This window comes from Idiotropiscis lumnitzeri, chromosome 13, assembly GCF_059441095.1.
Source record: "Idiotropiscis lumnitzeri isolate Australia: NSW breed Sydney's pygmy pipehorse chromosome 13, RoL_Ilum_1.0, whole genome shotgun sequence".
NCBI lineage: Eukaryota > Metazoa > Chordata > Actinopteri > Syngnathiformes > Syngnathidae > Idiotropiscis > Idiotropiscis lumnitzeri.
Genome location: NC_142403.1, coordinates 10,896,008 through 10,909,003, shown reverse-complemented (window position 1 = coordinate 10,909,003; position 12,996 = coordinate 10,896,008). Strand labels below are relative to the sequence as shown.

At 40.2% G+C, this 12,996-nt stretch overlaps 1 protein-coding gene across 1 annotated transcript in view; it reads left to right on the top strand.

Annotated features, from left to right (window-relative positions):
* Window positions 1-12,996, top strand: part of gmds (GDP-mannose 4,6-dehydratase) — an 82,796-nt gene that overhangs the window by 12,530 nt on the left and 57,270 nt on the right. Inside the window, exons 5-6 of the mRNA XM_088314196.1 lie at window positions 8,332-8,524; window positions 9,924-10,028. Of these exons, the coding sequence (XP_088170322.1) occupies window positions 8,332-8,524; window positions 9,924-10,028 (298 nt within the window). The remainder of the gene's footprint in view (window positions 1-8,331; window positions 8,525-9,923; window positions 10,029-12,996) is intronic.

Here is a 12,996-nt window from a genome sequence, read left to right as displayed (position 1 = left end):
GAGGCATGACCCAGTCAGGAATTCTTTCCCTCTTTTAGGATGTGAAATGGCAGTAGATCCTGTGGAAAGAAGGTTGACCTTCGCGGTAGTCCTCACAATCAAGCCCCACCTCCAGACCCCGGTGACCCGCGTCCAGTCAAGGGAAACCCTGGTCCACTCTTTTTAACCATCATAAGGTGTCTGTGAACCACACTGTCTGGTTTCTCACCTTGGACCTGTTTTGCATGGGTGACCCTGCCGGGGGCATGAAGCCCCAACCGACTTAGTTCCGATAGGATAACTGGGAGATGCAACCAACTTTGCATTTCTGACTTCTAAAATCCCATCTTCTTTCTTAATATCATATATAACCTATATATGTGAACATAAAAATGAGGTGTCTTGTATAGAAAGCCAGAGATAGGACAAAATGGATGCTTGTGAGAGACATGGTTGAAGGCATAGAGATGAGAAAGTTCATCGTTGCTTCTGGCCATAATGTCTGGTCATGTTCACTATGATCGACACCTATATACTTCCACCAGGCTCATTTCTTGTCAATGTAAAACAATGTGAAAAAGAGTTCGCTCATGTCTTCTTCGAGCAGGAGTTTTCGGCTTCGCTTTCGTGTTTTTCCGTGTCACGTTCAGGTCGCATAACATTTGCTCTTCTGTGTCTCCGTTTGGAATCATTTGTTTGCAACAGCCTTGAACATGCCTGGTACTGACGTGTATGCCAGATACATCGTCAGTCCGTCATTATTTCAAGCCGAAGCAAACTTTAATCATCAGTTAGTCAGTCCGTCGTGTTATTTCAACCATGCTTCCGTCGGTAAATTTCACTGTTCCGGCAGTCAGTTGATCATCAGTTAGTCAGCCACATACGGCCACCTAATGTAATGAAACGTGTATGGATAGTGTTTCCTTATATAGTCAATGGAAACAACCCTGCTTGTATTTAGTCCCACGAACAAACACGAGACAGGCGGGCTCTTCTGTCAGTCCTGACGGATTGCCCAACTCTGCAAACTACTACTACTACTTTTACTACTTGTGGTGGTGACGTGTGTTAAGTATATTCTGAGCTTCCACACAAAAGTTCAACTCTTAGGGGCAAATGCCAGATGTCATGTTTGGAGGAAACACCTGGCTGCTACCCTCCCTACACTCAAGCATGGCGGTGGCAGCATCATGCTGTGGGGAATGAAGCGAGGAAACTCATCAGATGAATGTTGCAATGTACATAGGTGTCCTGGGTGAAAGCCTACTGCACAGTGGTCTTGACCTCACACTGGGGGTAATGCTTCATCTTTCAGCGGGACAATGACCCAAAGCACACAGCCTCCTATATCAAAAGAGAGGAGATTTGAAAGTGGCAGAGCAGAGGCGGGGCCTAGTGGGGCGGCGTGACGTGGACGAGTCTGCGTGAGCTTCTAGGTCTGAGCCACGTCCCGACACTCACACACAAGCATCCCTCCAACTTGCCACGCTCACGTCGAGGCACCTCCTCAAAGGCGTACAATAATGTGATGCTGCAATTCAGCTTTTTAATTTTGTTTACAACAAATATATATCGGCTGCCAGGATGGCCGAGTGGTCTAAGGCGCCGCGTTCAGGACCCAGTCTCCCCAGGAGGCCTGGGTTCGAATCTCGAATTTCCCCATTGTGGGACTAATAAAGGCAATATTATTATTATTATTATTGTATTTAAAAAGAGTGTATGATATGATCTTACTATATTGGCGATTTTGCCCTTTTTGTGATGGTGTAGAACGTATGCCCATTGATCAATGGAGGTTTACAGTGAAAGTCACCCCTGTCGTGTTATGGCGTTCGTCTTGTCTTCTTTTTCAATAGATTTCTTTTTTTTTCAAACAAACTTTTTTTTCTGGTGGATAGCAAAAAAAAAACCTCTTAACCTCGCTGACAGTTTCGGCTGTCACTTCAGCCTTCGTCAGCGCCGTCACACTTACAGCTGATCGGGACGGGGATCCTTCAAATTCGCCTCCCCGACCCGATCAAAACTGCGCCGAGCGAAGGCTGAAGTGACAGCCCAAACTGTCAGTGAGGTAAGTTTTTTTGCTCTCTACCAGAAAACGTTTTTCTCTGAAAAAAAGAAAACTTGAACCCTAAGTCACCCCTAGTTTGGAATTCTGAATCATCATTGGTTCTCATCTTTCCTCTCCTGTGCAAGAAATAAGAATGTTTCTCACATCAGGATCACTGTTGACATTGTTACTGGATGTGTTTTGTAAAAAAAAAAAAGTCACTCCCAAGGTCGTAAATGTCCCAAAATGGTTTTCTTTTTTTCATCAATGCCAGTCAATCCTTTAAAGCAGAATTGGAACTTTGTCTTTTGCACCGGGATTTGCGTGGCTGTATTTGCTGGGATTGCTTATTGTTTTCCACTGTGGTTTAAGTGTGTAATTGTGATGTTGTTTTCATGTAACCTGAGTGCAGTTGCACCTGCAGAAGTGGCAGCGTTGGCCTAACCTCGCTGTTATTTTAGGATCATGCAAGCAGTGGCAAGGCATGCTTGCCTGTGTTCGTACATACTTGTGGGCTGGGGTAGGTTGGTATGTTGGTGGCTTCCTCTGCTCACAATGACAGCATTTATCAATAGAATAATTCATAATGAGAAAAAAAATGAATAGAGGGAGTTCCCTGTTGTGGTGTGTATGGAAGGGCGGGTTGGAAATGGATGTGGTAGTAAGTGAATGGGTGGAGACTGTACCAATTTGCTATGCCACATTGAGAGAATTTCGCTTGAATCCAAATGGAGAATTATTCAGGTGTCCTCTGTACAGTCGTGAATTTGTCTTTTTATCAATCATGACTAGTCTCACAGTTCCTGCCCAAGGTTCAAAATTGTTTCTTTTTTTTTTTTTTGGGTTCATGGCGTAATTTTGCAGATCAATGACTTTATGTGAGGAGCAACTTGCAGGTTAATCACAGAAACCTGAAGCAAATGTTTTATGAAATGGATTTTTTTTTTTTCTGTTTTGATTTATTAAATTCACATTTGGTACAGCAGCAAACTGTATTTTCTTGTCCAGAAATATTTTCAGTGGGGTAATTTTAAACATAAATATAAATTTCAGTTTAAAATTCAGCATTTCAAAACTAAATTGAAAAAAACCCTCAAAATCAAAACTAATGGATTCTTGTGTCCACAAACAAATTCTACATACCTAATATACAATGTTACTAACATTTTAAGCGTTTTAATATCCAAATTGATTCACCTCATGAGCACGGGAAGCCGAATATTGACAGCAGATAAACGTAGTGCGCGTCTCTTTTACCTAACTTCCCTCTCCTCCTTCTCCTCTGTGCAAAACTGCTCACCCTTCCCCTCTCTGCTCGCCGAGAAGGAAAAAAAAAGTGACTGGCTCTGTGCTTCGAAGTTCCTTAAAAAAATGCAAATAGTACATCTTTGTTAATGTAGCGCTTTCACAACAGGGAAAAGAAGAGGTCATTTGCGGTGACAATATTAGTGCATATCGAAGCCTTGACATTATAAAACCACTTTAAACCGTAAAACCAGTAAACAAGTGAGCATTTTGCTATTGTGACAACACTAGTCTATAGTGGTTTTGTTGTGCTCTTGAATATGTGTAAAAGAGTTCTTTCACCATATTTATGTTTGAGTAATTGATGCTGCTGCTGCTGCAAGCTTGATCAAAGTCATCAAGTGGAAGGAAGGGAGGAAGGAAGAGGTTGTTCTTTCCTTGACTTTTCCAAGGAGTTCCCCTTCCAAGCACACCAAACAATCGGGGAACGGTGCGTATTGCTACACCACCGCTTGGTAAATTATCACTTTTTCGAATGTATATTTATTATTGTTGTCATGCAGTGGGAGGATGGTGCTGGAAGCCAGGCAGGGATTTTCCACACTTGTGGGCACGAATCGTGAATTTGACAGGCAATCTTCAACCGGGCCCGTCTGCCCTAACATGTGCTCTGCTTGCGTTTCACCACGTGTCCTACCCATCCTCTCATGTCCTCTTTTTGTCTCTCGTAGCCACTTGACGTGTTTGACTTGTATTTGTTCATCACCATAGCTGCAGTTGCTTGCACACTAATGGTGCTGAACATGCCTGTAATTAGAGACAAACAATTCTAATCAGTGAAAGTAAACTGTACGATTTCTTGTGAATATCTCGCCTAGAACATGTTGAAACTGTATTTTCGAACTTAACGGTAACAGACGGTAATTCATTTCCGGTTCTGGTTGAGTTAAAGCCAGTATGATTTTTCTCTCTAGAATCCAGACATTTATTAGTTGGTCTGCTAATAGCGATCTGTAAGCAGCACAGAGCTTCACTTAACCTTCGGCTACCCGCGGTTGGGAGCTTGAGTGCAGGGAACAGTCTCTGGGTTTCTTCTTCTACGACTTTCTTTGACAATTTTGTTTCTGCATTTAATTCTCAGTTTCAATGTATCTTGATGAGACGCAGTTGCTTTTGTTGCCCAGGTGTGTCCTATTACTACATTACAATGAAGAGTCAAGCAACAAATTGTGCTGAATAAATGTTTCAGATTCAGAAATTTTGCTCGTGAATATAGTTTGATGGCAAATGTTTTCCTGCATCCCTGCATGTGTTGGTGAATTTTTGTCTTTTTTTCTGCACGTGGTTTATTAAAACAAAGTAACGCTCGTCTTCCACCTATTTTTGACTAATGGCTGACTAAAAAAAGAAATGAAAAAAGCGGCACAAAGCAGCAGTTGTTGAAATCAGATATACAGTGTTATAACATTAAGATTCACATCATGTTAAATAGTCTCGCTTGTCAGCAAGTGCACAATAGCACATACTTCGATGTCAGCCAGTGATAATCTATAGACAACGACGCAATATATCAGAATTTCATCCATATTATTCAACCTTCGAAAATGATTCTGAATTTTAAACGTCGACTTGTCTGAATCTGATTAACATGGGACATACTTGACAATAATCTACAGAAAGTGAGGGAATGCCTTCCTCTCTGTTAGGCAGTTCAGTGATCAACACATATTTTAATTCGCTCTCACTCTCTCGAGTATTGATTTCATGTGTGTCGATAACTGGACCGGGTTGTGGGTAAAAAGTGTGTACTTGTGTTTTTCACAGTGAGTGTGCGTGTGTGCATGCGCATGAAATTCATGTTTGAGTGTCCCAATTCCAACAAGATAGAACTGGAAGAGATTCTCTGTCATCGCTGGGTTTTTTTTTCCCCAGAGTGTGCTAATTGTGTATCTTTGTGCAGCAACAGTAGTTTAGGCTACAGCAAGCTATTTGTAAAAACAGTTATATGTAGTCCTGAAATGTAATGAGCAAGATGTGCTTTAACTGCAGACGTTAAAGGGGTGCTTGATTGACATTGGCACAATTCTAAATCAAATTTTCACTTTTCAATACTTAGTTAATAATTCTCTGCAGTCAGTTACAGCCTGCAGTGTGCAACGCATTGGTGGTGGATTTCATCCTCTGGTGATACGTTGACAGGCGTCTTCAGTTTCTGGGTGTTCTTGCTGCAATTTCCTTTTTTATCTTCAGCTAGTAAAATCCTTGCTCAGTTGGATTCAGGTCAGGTCAATAATTACTGTATATGGGAACTGATTGCATTTACATAGGCATCCATGCCTCCCCACCGGGCCATGGAATAGCTGCGCAGACAATTGTCCCAATATTTTTGGTCCCTTAAAAAGTGGAAGGCACATATATAGAAAGTATTGTAATAACTTCACATGAATTGGATTTTAATACCCTCAAGTTAAAGCTGAACAACTGCAGTTGAAGCACATCTTGTTCATTTCATTGGCAATCCATTTTGCTGGTGTTTAGAGTCCCAAAGAAAATGAGAATTGCCCCAATGCTGCATTTACAGACATGATCGTATATCCAGGATGCACTCATATTTATTGTCGGAATTATTGTGAGCGGTCATGATGGGTTGAAGCTACACTTAACAAAATTGACAACATTTTGCATGATCAATACAGCATGAATGCTGTTATAGAGTAATAATAAACAAAAGTTATAAAATTCACGTTTTGCATTCAGAGTTTTGCAGAACGCCAGTTAACGCATAAATTAATGTTTAATGTTCTCCAAGAAAAATAATGAATTGGACATTTTTTTCACATTTTTCATCATGCCTTTGAGTAGATTCTGGTATAAAATTTTCTTTTGTCACAAAGGCTGACTGACTGTATTTGTTCATCACTCTTTTTTTTTTTTCAAACTTGATTGTTTCTTTCAATACAGTGACACAGCGTTGATTTGGGGGAGGAAAAAATTTTTATCTGCCGGGAAGTAATAAAACTCCCCAAACTGTAACGTGAACATTTTGAACCTTTTTAAATGGATCACTTTTTTGGGAGGGAATATGTTCTGCGCTTAGGACCCCCAATGTTGACAGCGCTGGCCGACTTCCCAGAACAAAACAATATCTGCTAGGCCGACTCAGGGGCCGCTCCACTCAATACACACTTTGAAACATGCACTCACACACGCACACGTCGTCGATGTCCCACCTTGGCTCCATAATGAGCGACAATGGAGGCACGATTGAAGTTGTCAAGGTATTCTGGAGCTATTATGTTCTATTCTTAATATAACTCTATAAGTTTCTACTATTAGGGATGGGAGCGCACCGACGCCAGGCATCGGTAACGGGCCAATACTAGCCTTATTTCGAGGTATGGCATACTTGTGAAGTATATGGATACCAGCCACTGATACTTAAAGCAAAAAAATAAATAAATAAAATAAAGATCTGACACAGAGTAAGGCTTCCTTCCCAATAGTTGGTGCTACACAGTGGCTGTTTGACACATCGGTGAATCGGCTAAGTAAATGTTCTCAAAATGACATCATATCTTCGTTTACTGTTTTTTTTTAATCAATTCAGCTGTTTGTTTCAATTCAGCTTTGTAGTAATGGGTATTTCTATCAATAAAACTGCTCTACCTTATTGCATATTTATCAATATATTTTATTGAATCAATCAAAATTTAAATTAAAACAAATAAGCAGTCAATATGTGTTACTCAAAACTTTCAAATAGAAAAATATATAATCACAATGCAGTATCAACAATGTTTCTGAGAGGTGATGAAATAGATGTTGGCATCTCTGTTTATAACATCATAATTTATAAACTGCATTTTGTATGCTGGGTTCTCTTTGTGACATTAATGTGGCTTGATGAGTCAAACCATTAACGTGTGATATATATGCAAAATAAATCTGTAAGGGTTCAAAAATTTTTTTTACAGCATACTATTATTTTAAAGGAGAATTGGTGTCACATGCAATTACTATGAGCTGCACAGAAATTGCGCGCGCGTGCATGCGCGTGCGCAAATAGTGCTCGTACAGAGAGGCCCAGTGTTCTTAGTTCCCATAAATAAGGCGTCTTTATTTGGCCGTGTGTGCAGTGCTGATGGAGAAGCACTAAAGGCCCAAAGCATTTCCTCCGGCCTGGCCCCTTTGCTCCAGGTGTGGTGACCACTAAGCAGAAAGCCTTTTAAACGTCATGCCCGATTTTGCGCCTTCAACTTACCCGGCACGTTGATGAGCACAGACAGAAACTATCCGCGACACACGCTCTTACCTGTATGTGCGCATCTATTTCTAACATTACCTCATTTTGCCTTCAAGTGTTCTTGAAGATCCCCTCCCTCTTGGCTTTCCTGTCTGGAAGTTGCAGTGGAGAGCAGAATGAGCTATGAAACTTGCGATGGGCTCCAGTCACAGCTCGTGCACACTCCCCTTCGCCTGCCTTCATAATATTTGCCATTTGGGAGTTATTCTTCCAGGCGAATGTGAACTGTAAATGGCCTTGGACTATTTTATTGTATTCTATTAAGCCAACTTATTAAACCGCATTCAAACAATTCCGGGAATTTATGAAAGAACATTCGTTCATGATAGAAAGGTTTTATTTTTAGTCTTATCTCTTCACTTGAAAAAACTTTTCAACAAAATAGATAATGATCATGAATAAACATCCATCCACTCGTGGGTCAATGGGTGAACAGGAGCCTGTCCGAGCCGACTTTGTGCGAGAGTCTTCAATTAACCCAACATGAATGTTTTGGAAATATGAGTGGGGACTGGCTTACCAGGGGAAAACCCACGTAAAGAGGGAAAACATGAAAAATCCACACAGGAATGTCCAAACCGATATTTCAACCTATAACTTTTGACTGTGAGGCAGATGGATGTACTAACCACATATAGCACACTACTGATTTTTTTATGATTCAATAATATAGTTATGTTTATAATGTTGTGGGACACTTTGTTAATGTGTTTTTTTTTTTTTTTTTTAATGACGCTTGTTTTTGTCTCTTCCTTAGATCTCCTTTGAATTGGCCGAGTACACGGCCAACGTGGATGGCGTGGGAACGCTACGTCTTTTAGATGCCATCAAGACGTGCGGTTTGACCAACAGCGTCAAGTTTTATCAGGCCTCCACAAGCGAGTTGTACGGCAAAGTCCAGGAAATCCCGCAGACGGAGACCACACCCTTTTACCCTCGTTCACCTTATGGTAATGTTTTTGTCGCTAATATTGATCCATGCTTTTTGACATTAATCAGGTATGGTGGCCGTCTACAGACACAACAATTCTTGTGTGCAGCTCATCTGAGCTGTTCAGCACGCGGGAAGGTTTTTCGCGCTCCACACAACCTGAGGCCAAATGTCTAACTGAAGACTGGAGTGGCTCTCCCTGAAACAAAGACACCTTTATATTCACACCACTCAGCGCTCATTTCCAGCACGTCGATGCACGCACAGATGCACACGCAAGCAATACATGCGTGTAAGCGATCCGGTTTCATGTTCTCAGTTGTGTAAATGCACTACTCGCTGACACTTCCCCCTCTATCAACACTCGATCCGAGGCTTCATTTGGGGCGGAGGAGGGGTCGCATACTATCATGAGGTCTGCTTGTCAATCAATTCATCCTCAGAAAAGGGATGAGGTTGCCATGGAGATGTCTCATCACTTCCAGTGCCCACAGCAGCATAATGTGGGTTGCCATTGCCAGGGCAACTCAAAATTGACCTAACTTTCCGTAATATGGTTAATATGTCTTAAAGACATTCTGGCGATCTAGGCCGTAAAATAATTTTGCTTTAACTCGAAGAATTGACCTTGATCAGGTACAACAGTGAGCGTTCGCCGTTATCAAGGAACTTTAAAAGAGCACTTATTGATCCAACTCGCTCAGGTCTTGAAATGGGTTGATGGTGTTCATTGATAGAACATAAGCATTTCTTTCTTGAGATGTAATTTTATGTCATTTGCATTTACAGTGCCATACATTATTACAAAACACACACGCACACTCACAACCAACATGTACAGTTCTGTTCTCAGTTCAATATTTCACACATGTAGATGAAAACAGTTCATAAATGGTCAGATTGTTAAAAGTAAATCCATGTACATTTACTCAATACAATATTTTACATTAATTAAAAATGTACGTTCAGTTCAGTTGAGTAATAGCTTAAATTGAGAATTGTGATTATTTTTTTTTTTTTTTGGAATGATCTATTGAAGGTGTACTTGTAGATCCATGACATATTGGCGCTTGATTGCATGTCGAGCGGATTACCAAAGCTGGTATGCTTTTTTGGGAACAATTCCTCAGGCAGCGAAGAGCGTCAGTAATCCATGCAAGAGTTTTATTAGAAGATTCTGCTCTTTACAGGATCCCCTTTGGATAATGTTGTTGAGCAAATTTCATTGCGAGCGCTTTGCACATTGATCAGGGTCAGTTGAAGTCAAGTCTGTACGGCTACTAAAATGGGCCAAAACAGTCTACCGCATTAGTTTTTGCAGTTAAAAATGACTAACGAATGACCAAAGAAGACAATGAAAAAATAATGGTTGTGTTTTTTTTTGTTTTTTTTTTGTTCTTTGTCACTAACTCACAAAGGTGCCGCTAAATTGTATGCCTACTGGATTGTGGTGAACTTCAGAGAGGCCTACAACATGTTTGCTGTCAACGGAATCCTTTTTAACCACGAGAGTCCTAGGAGAGGTAAGACCACATCAAATATATATATATTTTTAAACAGCCTCTTCTGTTTAAGCCAACAAGTGGGATAGAAAAATGATTTGAATCAGTCTATTTGAGTCCCTTTTTTCACAAATGATTTTACTCTTATATTTTTGCACAAATGTTAGCACTTTCCATTTTCAAAGCTTGATCTGAAAAGAACCAAAAACTCGCAATAAAAATTTGACTGATCTAATATTTGGAGTACACAGCGCGTGTCGTCATTGTTTATTGTGGTGATTAACAGAATGTCGTGTTGTGTGTTAGCGGTGACCGCAGTGTCCTTGGTGAACAGGGTGTAATTGATATCAGTTCCCACACCTAGTATCTTTTTGTGGTAAGCCATTAGGTTTTACTGGCTAACCTTTGACCTTGGCTGAGTTCGTTGTCAGGGCCTTCATCAGGGTTTTTAAATCATAAACACCTGAGCGGTTGACCTGGGCGCACTGCTTGGGATCAAGTCATGTGGTATTAATTTCCGTGGCGTGTAAATCAGGTTAAACCGGTGCCTGCAACCCTCGGGGCATAACGCACATATTAAAGATGTCACCACAACCACTCTCTTGTATGTTTGTGTTGTATTGTTGGATAATGAGAAACAAGACTGGCCAATGGTTATGTTTTTATGTGAAACAATTAGTTGTATAACAGGTAATTGTAAATAAAACACTGTACTGGAAATTACCATCTTGCTCCCATTCAGTGATGTTGGGATGTTAAACAAAATCATTCTTTAAAGGGGAAGTCACCCAAAAAAATTCTTTGCAAGAATTTGTTCTATGCAGGTCCACTGGTCGAAACATGGCATTCTAATTAATATTGTTGTGGAATATGAATATTTTCTCCATCTCATGGGGTGGCCATTTTTTCACCCAATCCGGATTGGTCGTTACCTGAGCCCTGAGCCACTGTGAAATCATTTTCAGTCGACAGAAGTGACAAAATAGGTGGAGTTTGCTGCTTCGCTCTTATTCCACAAACGCAGTATTAATTAGAATGTCGTCTTTAGACTAGTGAAGGTGCATTGAAACATTTATTACAAATATTTTTTGGGGGTTGACTTGCCCTTTAATGCATTATTTGATTGTATTCCAGTCCTATTGTTTGTAATTATGATCAGTAAGGGAGAGGGAGAGAGAGAGAGACACCCTCTTTCAGTTCTTGCTTGTTTTCAGAGGTTTTTCCTTTCAGTCTCATCTTCAGGAGGTCAAATATATGCTCTATTGGGTTAAAGTCTGGTGAGTGACTTGGCCAGTCATAGAACTTCCATTCCCAACCAATGAAGTTGTTTATTGTGTAGGCAGTGTTTTTTGGAGTCATTATCATGTTGTATGCAAAGCTTCTCCCAATTAGTTTAGATGTGTTTTTCTGTAAATTGCCAGGCAAAATGACCACTAAAGAATTCATTTGGCTGCTCCCATTAATCCACCTGATGTTGTCCATCACCGGATAGCCTGATGGCTTTAGGAAGAAATTGGAGAGTTTTCCTGGGAGCGTCTTTCCATGGCAATCCATATGAATCTCTGTCTTTTGCTGGGCACGGGTGATTAATCCTAACAGGAATGTGCATCTGGTTTCACTTACCAGCCTAATGAACAACTGACTGTTCAACTAATAAACACCCAGGCTTCATTGTTTGCACTGAAAGATTCAGCAAGGCAAAAATAATCAAATTGAAATACTGCATCAAGCAAAACAAACAAAAGTTTGCATCTGTTAACCTAGGTCTCTTTTTAAGAACCATATCAAACATCCTCACACTGACCCAGAAGAAAGGGATTTGTATAAGCAGAATGTAAAATGAAATTTATTTGCTGAAAAAAAAAAAACACAATTTGAGGATTTGCTGCTCTTGCAGAAGATGCCACAAAATGTTGTGATAGGCCCAAAATTGATTAGTAGTACAGTCATTAATGTCAGAGATTTTGCTGATCCATCTCAACTGAGAGACAAGCTTCATGTGCCGGGGAGGAGCTAATATTAGCCTGGGTTGTTTAGAAAAGTTGCGGAGAGTCTTTGTCGCAAGTGCATGCGCACATGAGCTGTGATTATTTATATTTTTTCCCAAACTCAGATCATTAGGGTAATAAGGTTAAAATTCTTTTTATCTGTTGTTTGAATATTAGGTGATTATAGTCTGCCATATGGTTTCAACTGTTTAATATAGGCAGTAATAACACCACTGCTCCACGAGATTTGCCTTCCAATATTTGCTTTGATCAAAATTAATCTCAAAAGTTGAGATAAAGAAAAAAAGTCCATAAAGGACTTGAACCAAAGTGCATTTAAGAATATTCATTTCAGTTTTGTCATGTTTGTTTATTTTAGTAGTCATTGGTTCACCAGAACAACAACAATATATCATAATAGCCTCAACATTTGAACTCATTCACTGTGTGGAGATGTTCGGTCTTTTCGTCTTTGCAAAAATAAAAATCAAAAAAATTGTTCATCAATTTGATTGCATCGTGCACAGTGGGCAAAGGTCAATGTTGTCTATCTTCACCAGCTTGAATCACTTCAGCCCCTCCTTCAGATGACGTTTTTCCTCCCCTCACTCTCTGCCCCATTTGTGGGTGTGACTTGACACTGCGTGAGTGAAACAAAGCACACATGAGATATGAAGAAAAGAGGCTTTCATCATCTACGTTTCAGATATCTGCAAGAATTGAGCAATGCTGCTGACAGAAACTGACAGGATGTACTTTTGATGAGTGGGATATTTGCCAATTTATGAGAATAATACCTCCTCCAGAAACAACACGATACCTTGGAAACATATTTTTAGGTAAACGGCACCGCCAAGTGCCCAAAATCCATGAGGAGATATTTAGCTAATTCTTCCCTTCTAGTGATTGTTAAAAAAAAATTTACGGCATTGGAAATGGACAAATGCTGTACACAGCGTCTGCTATTTCTGCTTTTACCTGAATGAAATGCTACCTGTTCA